This window comes from Microcaecilia unicolor, chromosome 3 (assembly GCF_901765095.1).
Source record: "Microcaecilia unicolor chromosome 3, aMicUni1.1, whole genome shotgun sequence".
Lineage (NCBI taxonomy): Eukaryota > Metazoa > Chordata > Amphibia > Gymnophiona > Siphonopidae > Microcaecilia > Microcaecilia unicolor.
The window spans coordinates 276,101,634-276,121,338 of record NC_044033.1 but is presented as its reverse complement, the minus strand read 5'-3'; the positions used below and the strand labels follow the sequence as shown (position 1 = coordinate 276,121,338).

Sequence of the window (19,705 nt, the reverse complement as noted above, 5' to 3'; positions counted from 1 at the left end):
AAAATTGTGGTTCACGCCAAAAACGTCCCAATCGCGGGCCCACCCCAGAGGAGTCAGAAAACACTCTTACCTCACTAGACCGAGTATCACAGCTCCGGTCCTGCAGAAGAATCTCAAGAAAAAAACTTATTTTCCAAGATTGCTGTGCTAAAGCGTGACGCGACTTTAATTATTTATTTATTTTAACGCTGTGAGGAAAGCAGAGGCAAAAGAGGTAAATAAAATCACTCCGGAGGCTCAGATAAGTGGGAAAGGCAGGGAAAGGCGAACCAATGTGCCTGTATCCACTGAGTGGGAAAGGACAGGGAAAAGCAAGCTAATATGTCCACATCCACAGGGGCATGGGTAAGGCAGGGAAAGGGCTGAACTATGTGCCTTCAAAGTGAAGCTGCTATAGCCTCTAACACCCCGGCTAACAACTGGCAAGCCAGGAGCCACCCCCAGGCAGATTTTTGATGGAGCTCGAAGAAGCTGCAGCCACCCTGCTTGGGGAGATAGAGAATACTGAAGAGGCAGTGGAGCTAGCTGGCCATGAGGCACTGTGAAAAGTTGAGTGCTCTCTATCTCCCCCTGCTGGTTGATGGACACAAGGTAAAATTATGTATCATACCTGATAATTTTCTTTCCATTAATCATAGCTGATCAATCCATAGACTGGTGGGTTGTGTCCATCTACCAGCAGGTGGAGATAGAGAGCAAAGCTTTTGCCTCCCTATATGTGGTCATGTGCTGCCGGAAACTCCTCAGTATGTCGATATCAAAGCTCCATCCGCAGGACTCAGCACTTAGAGAATTACACCCCCAAAGGGACACTCTGCCCAGCTCACCACCGCCGAAACGGGGGAGGGAAATTAACCCAGCTCATCCCCACACAAGTGGGGGAGGGGAATCCGTCCAGCTCATCTCCGCGGAGCGGGGGAGGGACACCACCCCGCCGATGCGGGGGGATCTGGCTTATCCTGCAACCGCAACCGCGGGAGGAGCTGACTGACCCTAACACCGCCGAAGCGGGAGGGGTACAAAGCTGCCCTACAGCCGCACAAAGCGGGAGGGAGCGCCGGCAGAATTTATGTCTCAATCCAGCCCCGTAAAACGGAGGGGAGAGGAATGCAGCAGCTCACTGTAACACAAACTCGTCTCAACTCTTGAAGAATCCAATTGAAAAAACTTGAACACGAAGTCCTCCTGAACAGGAACTGAAGACTAAACTTGAACCTGAAATGCAACCAGAATATAAACAGTACAGATATCCGGGAGGGGCTATGGATTGATCAGCTATGATTAATGGAAAGAAATTTATCAGGTATGATACATAATTTTACCTTCCATATCATCATGCTGATCAATCCATAGACTGGTGGGATGTACCGAAGCAGTACTCACCCAGGGCGGGACATAGAAATCCCTGACCACAACACTGAAGCTCCAAACCGGGCCTCCGCCCGAGCAGCCACAGTCAAGCGGTAATGCCTGGAGAAGGTATGGGCCGATGCCCAAGTTGCCGCCTTGCATATCTCTTCCAAGGAGACGGACCCGGCCTCTGCCATCGAGGCCGCCTGAGCTCTAGAGGAGTGAGCCTTCAGCTGAATAGGCGGCACCTTCCCTGCGGCCACATAAGCCACCGCAATGGCTTCCTTGACCCATCTTGCCACTGTAGGCTTAGCAGCCTGCAGACCCTTACGAGGACCTGCAAACAGGACAAACAGATGATCCGATTTCCGGAAATCATTGGTCACTTCCAAGTATCTGATGATGACTCGTCTCACATCCAGATATTCCTCTGGGTAGTCCTCCCTACGAAAGGAAGGGAGACAGAGCTGCTGATTCACATGGAAGCGAGAAACAATCTTGGGCAGGAAGGAAGGCACTGTGCGAATAGTCACTCCTGCCTCAGTGAACTGCAGAAAAGGCTCTCGACATGAGAGTGCCTAGAGCTCAGAAACTCTTCTGGCTGAAGTGATAGCCACCAAAAAGACTGCTTTCAACGTCAGGTCTTTCAGAGATGCCCTCGACAAGGGTTCAAAAGGCGGCTTCTGCAAGGCTCTTAGCACCAGGTTGAGATTCCACGCAGGCACCACTGAGTGCAGAGGAGGGCGCAGGTGATTAACTCCCTTGAGAAAATGTACCACATCTGGCTGCGAAGCCAGGGAAGCACCCTTCAGGCGGCCCCTGAAGCAAGCCAGAGCCGCTACCTGGACTTTAAGGGAACTGAGCGACAGGCCTTTCTCCAGACCTTCTTGCAGGAACGCCAGCACTGAAGAAATTGGAGCAGTGAAGGGAGAAAGTGAGCCTGCTTCACACCACTCTGCAAAGGTACGCCAAACCCTGGCGTAAGCAGTAGAAGTAGAGCGCTTCCTCGCTCTCAGCATAGTGGCGATGACCTTGTCTGAGAAGCCCTTCTTCCTCAGACGCTGCCGCTCAATAGCCAGGCCGTAAGACCAAAGGGGGAGGGATCCTCCATCACCACGGGACCCTGATGCAACAGGCCCTGCTCCACTGGCAGCCGCAGAGGGCCGTCCACTGATAGCCTTATCAAGTCCGCATACCAAGGACGTCTGGGCCAGTCTGGACCCACCAGGATTATTCGGCCCGGATGCTTAGCCACCCGGTCTAGTACCTTGCCCAACATGGGCCAGGGCGGGAACACATAGAGAAGCTCCTGTGTCGGCCACTGTTGGAGAAGAGCATCTACTCCCAGAGATTGCGGGTCCCGAATGCTGAAAAAGCGCGGCACTTGGCAATTGGCCGATGACGCCATCAGATCTAGGCTCAGCCGGCCCCAGCGCTTCGTGATGTCCAAGAACGCCTGAGCCGATAAGTGCCACTCTCCGGGATCCAAGGTATGGCGACTGAGAAAGTCCGCCTTGACATTCATGACTCCGGCAATGTGGGCCGCTGACAGCTGTTCCAGGTTCGCTTCCGCCCACTGGCATAGATTCATGGCTTCCTTGGCTAGAGGGTACCTCCCTGGCGGTTGACATAGGCCACAGCCGTGGCATTGTCCGACAGGACCCGTACTGGCTTCAACGCCAGTACCGGGAGGAACTCCAAAAGCGCCAACCGAATGACTCTGAGTTCCAGGAGGTTGATAGACCACTTTGCCTCTGCAGGAGACCAGAGCCCCTGCGCTGTCCTTCCCAAGCAGTGGGCTCCCCAGCCCGTCAAAGAGGCGTCCGTCATGACGACAATCCACTCCGGGGTCACAAGAGGCATCCCTGCAGACAACTTGTCTGTCTTCAGCCACCAGCTCAGTGCCTTGCGCACTGCTGGGTCCAAGGGAAGGCGCACAGCATAATCCTCCGACACCGGAGTCCAGCGCTGCAGCAGAGAGTGTTGTAGTGGTCTCATATGAGCCCTGGCCCAGGGCACTACTTCCATCGTGGCCGTCATAGAGCCCAACAGCTGAACATAGTCCCAAGCCCGAAGCGGAGAGGCTACTAGGAACTGGTCCACCTGAGCCTGAAATTTGACAATCCAATTGTCCGGCAGGAACACTCTGCCCACTTGGGTGTCGAATCGAACTCCCAGATACTCCAGGGACTGAGTCGGGCGCAGCTGGCTTTTCTCCCAGTTGATGATCCACCCCAGGGAGCTCAAATGAGCAATCACCCGGTCCACAGCTTTGCCGCACTCTGCATAAGAGGGGGCTCGGATCAACCAGTCGTCCAGATAAAGATGGACTTGTACTCCTTCCTTTCGCAGTAAGGCCGCAATGACCACCATTACTTTGGAGAAGGTCCGCGGAGCAGTAGCCAACCCGAACGGGAGAGCTCTGAACTGGAAGTGTCGGCCCAGGACTGCAAAACGCAGAAAGCGTTGATGAGGAGGTCAGATGGGAATATGCAAGTACGCTTCCTTGATGTCCAAGGATGCCAGGAACTCCCCTGCCTTCACTGCCGCTATAACAGAGCGGAGAGTCTCCATGCGAAAGTGCCGAACTTTCAAGGCCCGATTGACCCCTTTGAGGTCGAGGATAGGCCGTACAGAACCTCCTTTCTTTGGTACCCTAAAGTAAATGGAGTAACGTCCCTTGCCAAGCTGATTTTCTGGCACCGGAACGACCGCACCCAGGCAGATCAGATTGTCCAAGGTTTGCTGCACTGCCACAGCTTTGACCGGAGACTTGCAGGGAGAGAGTACAAACCCGTCTCTTAAGGGTCGGCAGAACTCTAGCTTGTAGCCGTCTCTGATGACTTCCAGCACCCAAGCGTCTGAAGTTACCCTGGTCCACTCGCCCAGAAACGAGGACAGGCGTCCTCCAATCTGCACTGGGCCAGGGACCAGGACCCCGTCATTGGGTACGAGACCCTGGGGGAGGACCGGAGGGCGCACCTCCGGGACGGCGGTCTCTGCGAAAGGAATGCTGCTTGGGGGAGAAGTTCCTCTTGAAGGATGAGGGGGCAGAGGAGCCCGACTTGCCCGGGCGGTACCGACGGGCTTCCTGAAACCGTCCTCTGGAGTTACCGGGGCGAGCACTGGCCCGAGCCCTGACCTCTGGTAACCTCTTGCCCTTAGACGTGCCGAGATCGGTCACAATTTTGTCCAGCTCGACCCCAAAGAGCAGCTTGCCTTTAAAAGGCAACTTAGCCAGGCGGGACTTAGAGGCGTGGTCAGCAGACCAATGTTTCAGCCAAAGCCAGCGCCGTGCAGAGACTGTCTGAGCCATACCTTTAGCCGAGGCTCTCAAGACATCATACAGTAAGTCTGCCAAATAAGCCAAGCCCGATTCCAGGGCCGGCCAATCAGCCCTCAAGGAAGGATCCGAGGGGGAAGCCCGCTGCACAATCGTCAGGCACGCCCTGGCCACATAGGAGCCGCAAACTGAGGCCTGCAAACTTAAGGCAGCTGCCTCGAAAGACGACCTTAAGGCCGTCTCCAATCTTCTGTCTTTGGCGTCCTTTAGGGCCGTGCCACCTTCCACCGGCAACGCCGTTTTCTTAGTCACCGCAGTGATTAAAGAATCCACGGTAGGCCAAAGAAAGGCCTCACGTTCACTTTCAGGCAAAGGATAGAGGCGGGACATAGCCCTAGCCACTTTGAGGCTCGCTTCCGGGACATCCCATTGAGCCGAAATTAAGGTGTGCATGGCATCATGCACGTGGAAGGTTCTAGGCGGGCGCTTCGTCCCCAGCATAATGGCGGAGCCAACAGGGCTGAGGGAGAGACGTCCTCTGGAGAGGAAATCTTCAAAATGCTCATGGCCTGCACTAACAGGTTGGGCAAATCCTCTGAGCGAAAGATCCGCGCTGCAGAGGGGTCATCCGCTCCATCTGAGTGGGAATCCGTCTCTTCCAAGGAATCCCCAAAGGACCGTTGGGAGAACTCAGATACGCTGCCCTCATCAACATCAGAGGAAACAGAGTCCTCTAAGGCCTGGGAATCCACCCGAGGGCGTTTACTTCCGGGGGCCTCAACCCCTTTATCGGACAAGGGAGAAGGGGCAGCGTTTTGCATAAGGAAGGCCTGATGCAGCAGCAAAATAAACTCGGGGGAGAAACCCCCCAGACTGTGCACTTCAGCAGCCTGGGCCACAGCCCTAGACGCACCCTCAACCGGCGCTCGCAAGAGCGGGGGAGAAACATGCTGCGCATCCAAGATGGCGTCCGGCGCAACACTCCGCGAAGGAGCCGCGCGGGAAGAACGGCGCTTAACTTTAGCCGCTTTTTTGCCGTCGCCCAAATCAAGGGCGGCCATGGCATTAACGTCTCCCAGCTCAATGGCGGCCCAAGAAGAAGCCGTCCGAGCCGAGTGGCCGGCCAAGATGGCGGAGGTGAGCAGCGGGGGATGGGCGTTTATGGCGGGGAAAAACCGCCACACCGGAGGAAGACCCGGGACACTGACCGGCCTCCAAACTGACCCCCAACAAGGGCGAATCAGACTAAGACCCCCGCATCCCCGCTAGAAGCGCACACGCGGTCCGGGGAGCTATTCTTCGCGCCCTCGCCCTCCGATGCCATAGGCCATGTGGAGATCGATCGGGGAACCCCCTGCCCGCTATAAAAAGGTAAAAATTACCTGCTTCTCGCTCCGAGCTGTAACGACCTGGTGTCCCAGTGAGTAGCTGCAATAAACGTTTAAATAAACGTCGAAATAAACGCCCTTAAGGACGTCAAAAAATTTTTTTTTTTTTTTAACAGAGCCAGCGGGAGGGGGGAGAAAAGGAGGGATCTGGCGCCACCAGGTTTGCACTTGCTCAAGAAGAGCCCTCAACCCCAGGTACTCAACAGAACCTAAAAATTAGGCTTGGAGACCTAGCCAGAGCTGCTGCTGTGTGTGACCACCACCTGCTGAGATAGAGAACATACTGAGGAGTTTCCGGCAGCACATGACCACATATAGGGAGGCAAAAGCTTTGCTCTCTATCTCCACCTGCTGGTAAATGGACACAACCCACCAGTCTATGGATTGATCAGCATGATGATATGGAACCCATATGTAACGTAATGGCTTCATCTGCTTGATGACAACGAAATGTCAAATTCAAATTTAATTTCTATGTTATAACCGACTATAGCAAAAAACTGCCAAAGTTAACATAACAGGGCTGGCATTAGAAGGTGGCAACCTAGCAACTGCCCTGGGTCCCCATGGCACAGGGGACCCAAAGCTAGTTTAAAGTTGAAGAAAGCACAACCTGCCAGTTGGATTTAGGGCCCCTTACAAGTTTCTGTCCTGTGCCCAAGCATGTCTATGTTTAATCATTTTTATTGAAGATCATACAAACATTATATAACACATTTACATCATCATGGCAGATACTCCAAAACATTCCAGAGTGCTAACGACCATTGTATGCAGACCATATTAAACTTTATTCCCCCCCCTTCCCCCCCTTTCCCCCATCCCTCCCCCCCTACCCTCCCACCCAGGTATCTTCGTTACGCTTACCTCCCCTCAACTGGCACCAACCTATCATGTGAGTGAGTTAACCAATAAGCTACGAGCTCTACCCGAGAGCGCCTGCACGTACGGTTCCCAAATCTCCCAAAAGCGGCGTCTACTTCTTGGACTACTGTGCACACTACGTGCCTCCATTGTCACCAGTGAATGCAACATATTTCTCCATAGCCAGTATGAGGGCCCCATGTCCTGGGTCCAATGCTGCAGTATGCATTGTTTCCCAATCAAAATAGCCTTATAGAGGAATAATCTCTCCATAGGTCGCAAATCTTTCCCACTCCCACCTAGTCCTAACACTATGCTTCGTGGCAGCAAACTTAGCTTTTTATATAGCAGGGACTCGCAGAATTCCATAATCCTACCCCAAAACTTCTTAATTTCAGGACATTCCCATAGCATATGATATAGGGACGCTCTCTGAAAATTACATTTAATACACTTGGGCTCTTGTATATTTCCAGTATAATATGCCTGTATGGGGGAGAAATACCCTCTCAAGATTATCCTAAATTGTATCTCCCTGTGTCGAGCACTGGTCACCTTGTATGCAATCTCCTTCAGAAACTGGGCAATGTCACCACTCCTAACCTCCACCCTCATATCCGCTGACCACCTCCTGGCCACCTCTCCGTAATCTCGCTGCACCGTTATCATACCCAGTTGTCTATAAAGTACAGACACCGAGGTCTGCTCTCTGCCCGGAGGCAAGAATAAGTTCGACAATAAGTCATATATCCCTCTATCACACTTGTCCCTGTGCAAGTGCGATATATAGCTATGGAGCTGAAAATAGTCATACCAACTCACATGCTCTGTTCCCACCATATCCACTAGGGCCTCCCGAGTGATAATCTCCCCCGATTCCTGTATCACATCCGCCACCAACACTACTCCTTCCCGTGTCCAACTAATTAACCTCTTTTGGTTCCCCCCTTGCCCAAAGTCCGCATTCCCCGCTAATGGAAGCATATCCGTACTATATGGGTTCTTATTCAAACGTTTTAATATATACTGCCATGTGCATCTCATGGGTTGTAATAATACATGTTGGCTCCATCCCTTAGGGAGCACTTCACTCTTAGCATGTAGCATATAATACGGATGATATGGCCAGAACAATTCTTTCTCATAGCTCCATGCTGTATACTCCTCTGTTTCTAATATCCAATCTGCCAAATGTCTCGACAAACAGGCCCAGTTATATTGTGTAATGTCTGGCAATCCGAGGCCCCCCTCTACTCTTCTCCCATACAGAAATTCCAACTTAACTTTGGCCTTCTTCCCTCCCCAGCAGAACCGGGACACCATCCTACGGAGTTTCTTAAGATCTTTTGTTAGTAACAGAATTGGCAGCTGTCGCAGAACATATAGCCATTTTGGAAAAATCATCATGGCAAACAGCCCAACGATAAAGGCAATCCCTCCCACAAAGCCAACTGGTGTTTCGTATGATGTAACAGTTCATCCACATTCCTTCTATATAATCGGCTCAAATCCCCTGTTAGAATGATTCCCAAATATTTAAACTCATTATCCGCCCATCTCAACGGGAACTCTCCTCTCCATTGCTCTCTTACTATATTAGAGGTGGGCAATCCCTCCGATTTTTGGGTGTTCAATTTGAAACCTGAGAATGCCCCATATTCGGCGAACACCTCCATCAACACCGTCAACGACTGCTCCGGTTGAGCCAGGTGGACTAAAAGATCGTCCGCAAAGGCCGAGATCTTAAATTCCCTGCTACCCAATTTCACTCCTTCAATCTCTGGGTTCCCTAAGATTTCCCGAATCAAGGGATCCAATGTGATGGCAAAAAGTAATGGGGACAGGGGGCACCCCTGTCTAGTTCCTCGGTTAATCACAAAACTTTGAGAGTACGACCCATTAACCAACACTCTCGCCGCCGGATTCTTATACAGTATTGAAATCGCTTGAGTGAAATATCCCTCAAATCCATACGCTCGCAGTGAGGCAAATAAAAATTCCCACTCAACCCTATCGAATGCCTTTTCGGCATCGAAACTAATTAATAATGAATCCCCTCCTTCCCTACGCATCCTGTCCATTGTGGCTAAAATCAGTCTAATATTTTTCACACTCTGTCTCCCCTGAATAAACCCGACTTGAGGGGCTGCCACTATCCTAGGTAGTACTCTGGCCAATCTCGATGCCAGTATCTTCGCCAATAATTTAGCCTCGTAGCTAATTAAAGATATTGGTCTATAGGAGTCAGGGGATGTCGGGTCCTTCTCTAGTTTCAGAAAAACCATAATATCCACAAGACGCAAGGACTGCGGGAGCTCCCCCGATTCAACCGAAGTATTGAAAGCATTAACAAGGGATTCTCCTATATCTAACATTAGTATTTTATATAGCTCTGCCCTAAAGCCATCCGGCCCTGCTGCCTTATGTAGTGCACTACCTCTGATTTCTCTAAGCACCTCATCCACTTCTATCAGTTTGTTTAGCTCCATCCTCTGTTGCCCCGTAATTCTAGGCAAAGTGACATTCTCAAGATACATATCTGGGTCTAGATCATCAGTGTCATTCTTTGCATACAACCTCTCATAATAATCATGAAACACTTTCTGAATTTCTGCATCGGTGTGTACCAGTGCCCCCCCCCCCCCCCCCCCCCCCCGAGTCCTGATCGCCATCACTCTTCTCTGTCCCCTCGCTCTTTTCACTAATCTTGCCATCATTTTCCCTGGCTTATTGCCGAACTTATGTAATTGAAATTTATAATAAACAACAGATTTACTTGCTCTCTGATGCAGCAACTCATTCAAGGACGCTTGTGTGGCCAAGAGTTCATCCCCGACATGACCCCCAGAATGTTGCCCATATGCCCTTCTTAAATGTACTAACTGTTTCCCCAGTCTTATGATTGCTTGATTTCTCTGTTTCTTCTTCCTGGCACTAAACACTATTATTTCGCCCCTTAAGACAGCCTTCCCCGCTTCCCAGTAAAGGATCGGTGTGTTTACATGGGGAGCATTATGAATTGTATATTCTTTCCATTTCCCCCTGATATATGTCCAAAATTCTGGATCGTAATACAGATCCAAGGGGAAGATCCAGCGATACTGTTTGCTTTGTAGCTGCTGATCCCTGTATTTGATATATATAGCCGCATGATCCGATATTATCGTCGGATCAATATCGGCCTCCAATATCTCTGCAAAACTCTCTTCATCAATCAGTAAATAGTCGATTCGTGATTGTGTGTGGTGAGCTCTAGAATAATGCGTATAATCTTTGAGGTTTGGATGTAATAACCTCCATACATCTACCACCCCCAATGCGCCACATATCAGGTTTATGCCTTTATTAGCTCCAACTGCCTTGCCCGCACTAGTATGAGATCTATCCATCTTGTGATCCGCTACCACATTAAAGTCTCCCCCTATTATTTTATGCTGTATATCAAACTGCTGAATTTTACTTATGAGGGTCTGATAAAATTGTTTACTATACACGTTAGGAGCATATACATTCACTATTAGAAATGAATTACCATTCACCTTTACCTGAGCCAGTATATATCTCCCTTCCTCATCAAGACATGATTTTTCTACCACCACCTGCAAAGATTTATGGAATAATATCGCCACTCCTGCTTTTTTCCCTACCGCTGGGGCTTCTAGCATGGTCCCCACCCACCAGGTTTGAAGCTTTGCATGCTCCTGGGACATTAAGTGTGTTTCTTGTAGGAGCGCTATATCGGCCCCTTTCTTTTTGAGGCTATGAAGTATTTTCTTTCTTTTTATAGGAGAAGATATACCCCCCACATTCCAGGAGTAAACTTTAAGTCCCATTACGTTATACCTGTTGACGCTGGCCTTGTCAAGTATACTACATCTAGTGACCAGCAGGTCCGGCGTCCCAGCAGCGCCGCTCCCGCTGTTCTGCCCCACAAATGCTCATTAATCCGCTCCCTCACCTCCATTTGTGTACACTGTATTGCCCGTTGAGATTCAACTACCCAGGTCCTACACCTCCCTATCCCCCCCCAGGCCCTCCCTCCTCCCAGCTCCCCTTCCCCTTCCCCCCCTCCCGTTCCAAAAGGTAATCACGATATAACACCCACACTCTCCCAATCAACATATCCCCTACCCATCAACTCCCCCTCCCATTCCCAGCATATTATACAGGCACATCTACCTCATATCATCCATCATACTAATCTTTAGCTATCTGTCTCCCTCTCGGAAGACAGAAGCCTATTCCAGATACATTTAACTGTATAGACCCCTTCAAATAAAACCCAACAGAAAACTTAGACATTTTTATAATCCCATATACACATGCATCCTCAGGACTCCTGCTGATGAGCATACATAGAATCCACTGTACAATCTGCAGATTCCCACGTTTGCAAATAATCTCGATCAGGCTCGTGCTCACTCCGGAGATCTACTCCAATCCAGCTCATCCACTCAGACTCTCCAACTGCACACTTTCTTTGGGACTTTCTCTCCAATTTCGTTTGACATACTCTGGCCAAAAATATCCCAGCTACTATATCCAACTTTATCTGTCCTTCCCTCTAAGGGAATGCTGGAATCTCTGGATCATAGTTCTGTGCATGCTTCCAACTTATAAACGTATCTAAAACCTTAAACTCAAAAACTGGTATTATCCCATATGCTCGTTCAGCCGCGAACCTCCATCCGGAGCTCAGTCCAAACGCCCGCAAACCGGACCCCCGAGGCTCTATCCACTTGTGTTGCAAACTGATCTTCACTCTTCCCAGCTTTCAATATCTCACTTCTAGGTTTTTTCATGGCGTATCCTGCACATTCCCGTGTTGCTGCACATATTCTCTCGCTGCCTCCACTTTATCAAAATATTTTGTAACTCCATTAATAGAGATACGCAGCTTTGCAGGATATAGGAGTGCAAACTTTATCTTTTTCTGGAACAGGTCCGTGCACAATGGCGTAAAAGTTTTCGTCAATGCTTGCACCTGTTGAGAATAATCCTGAAAGCATAGGATTTTCTTACTTTGATAAGTCAGGGTGCCTCCGCCACGTATCGCTTCCAATATAGCTTGCTTATGTCGGAAATTGAGGATTTTCAAAATCACCACTCGTGACCTGGTCTCTGATGGACGTAGAGGCCCCACTCTATGGGCCCTCTCCACACAGAAATGATGTATTTTGTCCTCTATATGCAGGGACTGTGGCAGCCACCCCTCCAAGAATGCAGGTAATTCTTTGTCCATTAGTGACTCTGGGAGCCCGACTAACCTCAAATTATTTCGCCTGCTGCGATTCTCTAAGTCGTCGAGCTTGGCCTCCAGGCTCTGCACCCTTTTCTCCATTTTCACGGTGATCTCCTTCTGTGCCTCTGCTGCCTCCTCGACCTCCGATACTCGCTGCAGTCCTTCGTCCAGCTCCAAACTCATGCTATCGATGCGCTCATGAGCTTCTTCCGCTCTATCATAAAGTTGTTGTAATTTCTTATCTAGGGCCGCCTCAACCGCCGCTGTGATCTCGGCAGTGATCTCCGTCATCCATACAGAGCCTGCTGTAAGTTCTCCGAGATCACGCTGGTCGGCCATCTTGTTGTCAGCCTGCTTGAGTTTATCTCGCTCCTTTCTGACTGTTTTTGTCGCCATTCCGCTTCCTCTCTCGGTCTTTCCGATCGTGGGTCAATTCCCCCAGCTGATGAGATCAAAGCTGTGCCTTTTTCCGCCGTGGGCTCGCCGATTCAGCCGATTATTGGGTTAAGTGGGCACAGAGCTGAGCTTACCAGCGTCTGCCCTGCACCATGGCGTCACGTGATCTCTTCGCCCAAGCATGTCTAACAGTGGACCTGCCTAACAGTGGAATAGTATATTTTTCTTTTCAAATATTTGAAATAATACTGATTTAGAAAATAAAGATAAGGGCCAATATTCAGCTGGTGGCAGTGAGTATTTTGCTGACCACTACCGGTGTTAGTCCCAGATATTCAATGCCGGGCTCCGTCTGGGATTCGGCACTATCTGGGGGTTGTTTTTGTTGTTTTTTAAAGCTGGCTAGCACTTAGCTGGTTACGTCAATCTTAGCCCCTCACTGCATAAAAATAAGACTGCTATTTTTGCAGCCCGATTGAATTGTTTATTTATGCAGTAAAGGGCTGAATACCGGCACTTAACCTGACTCTACCCCTGGAATGCCCACAAGTTAACCACTTTTGAATCTGGTGCTAACTGGTCATTTTTAGCAGTGTTGCTGAAAGTGTCCAGAAAGCTGTGAACAAGCGATTTAACCAATTGGCGGCTGTTTCCAGCCAGTTAAATCATTTTGAATATCGGCCAGTATGATCTTTCTTAAGAAATAAAGAGCCAGCAGTGGCAGTTGTAGCCTAGTGTTTAGAATTCTATAAATATGGAAATCACTGCATACATTATCGAGTCAATTCAACAGGGAAAAGAGGAGAGAAAGATCTTGTTGTGAGTCTGTTGTGGAAAGTTGGAATAATAAAGATATAAAAAACCTCCATCTCCAACGCCAGGCATTCTGCCAATTGAGCCCACAGGAGGATACTTTGGTGGTTATACCCATGGTCATACTCCAGTTATTCTCTTTTCTTCAGGCTATTAGGAGGTAGGCTAATTAGCTATCATTTCTTCTTTAATGTGTTTGACATGAAGGGTATAAACATAAGCCATCTGTGTATGCCTTTAATTTCTTCTGATGTTACATCATCTTTAATTGCAGCTTTAAAGTATATATGGCTGACCAGAGTCTTGCATGTGACCTCTGATCTTGGTATAAAACGTTAGTCTTTTAAATACATAATTTATCACCAACTGATACCTCACAAATGGTCCCCAAACAATAAACTGACCTTTTCCTGATAGAGTCTGTGAAGCCATTTGGCACATTCTTGTTCATCTTCTGGGACTTCTTCTAATGGAATCCGTCTAGTCAGAGAGTAAAATGAAGAAATCAAAGAAAAAACACCAAGAACAAAACCTGGGATCAACATTATCACCCTTATTAGACAGCAGATCACTTTACTTTTCAAGAAGTGGATTACTTTTTGTGTTTTCACTTCTAATATCTCTGTGAAGTCTTTCTCTGGTTGCAAACCTCAACAGGGTTATACTAAAATTTTGCTCTGAATGGTTGAATTTCAGCTGAAATTCAATTGTTTGGTTTTGTTTACACTGAATATTAAATAGCTGATGTGCCGAGTTTCATTTTTGTTAGCACATAGTCAAATTTATTTCACTCTGTGATATCGTACTGCAGCACACTGTTTCTTAATGAATCTTACCTTAACAGTTGTAATCATTTACTGTAAGTGGTCGTGATTTTGGAAATAGCAACTATTTAAAAAACATTTCTTTTTTTAAATGTTAATTTATATTACAATTCTTTGTCTTTTTTGAGCAAATTAACATTGCAACAGAGAAAGCCTTTTACTTTACCACAGTATTACTGCGATAAATTAAAAAGCAGCACATTATAAAATGCAGAACAAGTAAGGAAAGCATGTAAAAGCATGAATTCAGGAATGCTTTCCAACATAGACTTGTAGGAGTATGGAGCTCAAAAGAAAAAAAATGTTTAAAAAGTGTCATAAAGCACCATTTGGACACATTTCATCTCAAAAAGTCCAAATTGGTATTTCAGAAACCTGTTCTGCAAATGTTTATCTATGCATTCCATCCCCAATGCATCCAAATCACAAGGGGGAGTGTCGGGGGTGTTGCGGAGGCGGGATTATGAGCTAAGGGCAAGTCTAACACTTGGACATTTACAGCCATAATGGAACAAAATAAACACATCCTGGGCAAAAATCTAAATGGTTTAGGGTAGACCTGTTTTGAAAACGATTAAGGCACAAAAAGGTGCCCTAAATGACCAGATGACTACTGGAAGGAATCAGGGACGACTCCCCAATACTCACTGATCCCCTCCCACCCCACCCCAAAAATGTGAAAAAAAGTATTACTCGCCAGCCTCTATGATAGCCAGGTCTATTAGAGCAGAATGCAGGTCCCTGGAGTAGTTTAGTGATTCAGGCCCCTATCCCCCTCTACCTCTCAAAATTGTGGTGGAAACTATGACCCTCTGAAACTCACCCAAACCCTACTGTATCCAAATATAGGTGCCCCCTTTACCCATAAGGGCTATTGTAGTGGTGTACTGTTGGGGGTGGTGTGTTTTGGAGGGCTAAGCCGACGAGATAAGGTGCAATGGTGAGATGTGTACCTGGGAGCATTTATATGAAGTCCACAGAAGTGCCCCCTAGGGTGCCCCATTGTTCTCTTGGGATATATGAGGGACCAGTCTACTAAGAATGCTGGCCCTTCCTACATCCCAGTGGCTCAATTCTGTACATTTTGCACTTGCACATTCCCCCCCCCCCCCCCCCCCCCCCACACCCCAAATGTACAAAGAACAAAATCTTGTTCGAGATGGCATTTTTGGAAGAAAAAAAAAAAAGATAGACGCTTTTCTTTTTTCAAAAATGTGCTTATTTCTTAGCCGGATTTGGGACATTTAGCACAAAACGTCCAAAGTCTGACAGACGCCATATTGAAGATGATCCTCCATGTATGGCTGTGGGTATGAATGGGGTTGTAGTGATGGTGCTTGGAGGCCCGGCAATGAGGGTACACGTCAAAGGGCTGCATGTCAGGTATGTGGACAAGTTTATTATATTTATAGGTGACTGGGGTGTGTGTGGGTGTAGAATGTGAATGCTGGGAATAGGGAAAATAGATCAGAAGCAAAAGAGTAGGACTGAATGGCCAGATTTCTCATTAATAATCAAAGGGAGTAGCAAGTAAACAGATCAAATCTGCAGATATCACAAAAATATTCAAAGTATTCAAAACGTAAGCTAACTGCGAAGAACCTTATAAGACTAAAGAACTGAGTGTCTAAATGACAAATTAAATTTAATGTGGACAAGCAAAAAGCAACACATACAGGGAAAAATAATTCTCTATAGACTTTGTATTAGAGTGACCACCCAGGAAAAGATCTTGGATTCATTGCAGACAACATGCTGAAATCCTTAATAAGCTATTTTTATTCAGTTGCATTAGGGTTCTGCAAAATGTTTTCAAGGCCCTTCATTCATATTTAATTATTTTTAAGGATTTTGTGGTTCTCATTAATAATGGCAATTTGTACTTGACTCTGTCCTATGAAATCCTCAGTACAGCATGCAGCTGTGGGAGAGGTAAAAAAAAATAAAACAAAAACAAACCAAAAGAGACTAGAATTAGGAAATATCTTGTTTTATTTTCCATTCATCTCTATAATGCAATATGGACTAGATTCTATATATCACGCCTAAAAAATCAGCGTCAAAATGAAATACGCTTAACATATTCTATAAAGTATACCTTAATTTAGGCGTACTTTATAGAAAACACCTATATTTCTTCGCAGTTTATAGAACATCCTGAGTGACTAAAATTTAAGAGTCAAGACTGGACCTCGGACTGGCATCAGGACTGCACCTCGCCTCTTGGCTGGAGCTGGAACTCAGAATGGGTTCAATATCTTGGCTGGAACTGGAACGACTTAGACTCAGCATCTTGGCTGGAACTCGGAGTGGACTCAGCATCAGGGCTGGAACTCGGCTCGAACTCAGCAACTCGGCTGGAACTGGAACTCGGCCTGGACTCAGCAGCTTGGCTGGAACTGGAACTCGGTGTGGACTCAGCTTGGCTGGAACTGGAACTCGGCCTGGACCCAGCATCTCGCCTGAAACCGGAATTCAGCATGGACTCAGCAGTTTGGCTGGAGCTGGAACTCGGCTTGGACTCAGCAGCTTGGCTGTTACTGGAACGCGGCTTGGACTCAGTAGCTTGGCTGGAACTGGAACTCAGCATGGACTCAGCATCTCGGCTGGAATTGGGCCTCGGACTGTAATCAGAACTGGAGTCAGACCTGGAGTCAGAAGCTTGGCTGGCAGCGCCACTTGGGCTGGAATCAGAGGCTTGGCTAGAAGCGGAACTTTGAACCAAAGCTGGACCGGGACCTGGAAGGCTCCACAAAACCTGCATAAGAGCCCTGAACTTGGGGCTTCCTTAACGCCTTCTTTCAGTGTCCGCTTCAGGAATATCCCAAAGGGTTGGATCCAAGGAAAGTTTGCAGTGATACTCGAAGAGTGTGATAGAAGGATCAAGAGCAGAAACTGGGTTTATAAAGAACCCAAGCCTCCAAAGACGCTTTCTCTCAGCTGCAGCTTCAGGAGTATTCTTCAAGGCTAGATCAGAACAAAGTTTATAGCGGTAATTCTGGAGTGTCATCCAACAATCAAGATCAGAAACTGGGTTGGGACCGGAATCCACACTGGAACTAGGAGCGGAACCCGGGCTGAGCCCCGGATTGTCAAAAGAGAAAAAGTCATGGGCAGAAAAGCCAGCTGGAAGGATGATCTTGCTGAGCTCATGGCCTTTGCATTCTGTCAGGCTTCTCATGGAAGCACAGGGTTTGTGAGCCCTTGGACCACTGCCGTGGAGGGGCAGTGGCCGGCAAAACCACTCCCAAACTAGAGGCAAGGCAGAACAGGACTGGAACCCCGGACTGGAGTTGCAGCAGAGGCAAACAAGCTGGGACAGGCAGAGCAGGAATAGCTAGACTTCACCTGTGCTTGACCGCCATTCACCAGGAGTTGAGCCCCTGGGTGCAGGCGGCTGACAGGACTTACAGGACAGGGCAGGAACTGGATACCAACAGGAAACACACAACAGAGTCAGGACTAAAAGCTGCCAGGCAGCCACTAAGACAGAAACACAGACAGGTGAGAGTCAGGACTGAAAGCTGCCAAAAAGCCACTAAAAACGAATACAGACACAAGACAAGGAAATGCAGACCAGAAACAAGACTAGGAACTAAGCAATAAAACCAAAGCTAACTACACACAAACAAACTAGAACCAGGCAAGAAACTCAGACTAGAACTGGACTAGGCAGAAGTGCACAGAGCACACCCACATACCAGGGTCCTTAGACGATGTAAAGGCAAACACAGAAGTTTCCAGATGGCTAATAAAGCCCATCAGCAGCTGAAGTTCAAGCTGCAGGAATCACAAGGCAGCTACGGGTGCTATTCAGGCACAAACAAGAAAAGCAAGTCTGGCAGCTTGGAAGATCCGGACCGGACTGGGCTGAAGTCTGGAATGTGTGACAGTTCATAGCAGCCACTGGTTCAGGCCACCAGAGGGCAAGGTGAGCACAGACAAGGAAACAGTCACCACCGTGACACATGCAACGGTTGCTGACCAGGTTCAACACCCTACACTGCAATTCATTTGCCATTTGGGACAAAACACTAACTGTGGCACCAGCAGGGCTGTGTACCTTGTTAGTTGCCTGTGCCCCTTGCTTTACATCAGACATACAACGTGGACTGTTCATACTCAAAATTGTTGAACATCTTAGCCACATACAAAATACTGTGGCAGATGCTCCGTTGGTACAACACTGGATAGGTAAGAATCATGCAATATCAGATCTCCGCTATTTCCAGTATTATGTATTTCATCATCATGTACCCAAAACTTGCTGTAAAACCAAATATACATTCTTTTCTATTTCCAGTATCCACGATGAATTGTAAGCCACATTGAGCCTGCAAAAAGGTGGGATAATGTGGGATACAAATGTAATAATAATAACAATAATAATAATAATTGTACATGAAGCGCCAAGTCGAGGCGGCGACCTACCCTATGGAAAAGGGATCAAAGATGGATTTATCGTTGGCATACGGTCACACCACATTGTCTAAATCGAGAGGTTGCATGGTGGATGTATTTTCTATTCAAATTGTTTTATTATCATGGTGCAATCTGGTGCCCTTCACTCTTGCATCCAATCTCCCATGCTGGTTTAATTGACATCATTTCCTGTTCACAAATACGAGGCCTCCCTAGGTGGATGGCATTCCCATAAAACCTCTTTGAATAGTTATAGAGTGAGGTAACCACCAACAGACTGCCAATAAATGCAATTTATAGCACCTTCAGAAATTTTAGTAAGTTAATTCTTAGTCTCGTATTTCATGGTGTTTAAACATGGTATACTCTTTCCACAAAGACCACAGTTCTATTTAACAGATACTAAAAGGGAATTTCTGTTCAGGTTCTCTGAAGCAGCAGCATGTGAAACATGGTCCATCAAGTTGTTACTGTGTCTAACGGATACTGAACATTGGACAATTTTTTTTAAATCATACAGGTATTTATTTATTTGTTGCATTTGTATCCCACATTTTCCCACCTATTTGCAGGCTCAATGTAGCTTACATTATTCCATAATGGCGATCGCAATTTCCGGGATGATAAATACAAAGTAGTATTGCATTAAAGTTCATAAGTGACAGAGTAAATTAAGCAGTCAAGTATAGAGAATTCATTTCCGGAATGAGAAATAAAGTGGTATTGCATTAAAGTTCATTAGTGACAAGTATATGAAGCAGTCAAGTATAGAGAGTTTGGTTTTGTCCAGTTCTGGTATAAGTTTCGTTGTATGGTTATTTAGGATGGATCATTATGGTATGCTTTATTGAACAGGTTGGTTTTTAGTGATTTTCGGAAGTTTGTTAGGCCATGCATTGTTTTTATGGCATATGGTAGTGCATTCCATAGTTGCGTGCTTATGTAGGAAAAGCTGGATGCATATGTTGATTTATATTTTATTCCTTTGCAGCTGGGGTAGTGGAGATTCAAGAATGTGCGTGCTGACCTTTTTGTGTTCCTGGTTGGTAAGTCTATGAGGTCTGACATGTAGATCGGGGCCTCGCTGTGAATGATTTTATGAACCAGGGTGTAGATTTTGAAT

The 19,705-nt window shown here is 47.4% G+C and overlaps 1 protein-coding gene across 6 annotated transcripts in view; it reads right to left on the bottom strand.

Moving 5' to 3' along the window:
- The window catches only part of AGPAT4 (1-acylglycerol-3-phosphate O-acyltransferase 4), a 507,427-nt gene that overhangs the window by 125,242 nt on the left and 362,480 nt on the right, over window positions 1-19,705 (bottom strand). For all 6 annotated transcript variants that reach the window (XM_030198100.1, XM_030198095.1, XM_030198098.1 and 3 more), the window contains one exon: window positions 13,741-13,816. In XM_030198100.1, coding sequence (XP_030053960.1) covers window positions 13,741-13,816 — 76 coding nt within the window. The remainder of the gene's footprint in view (window positions 1-13,740; window positions 13,817-19,705) is intronic.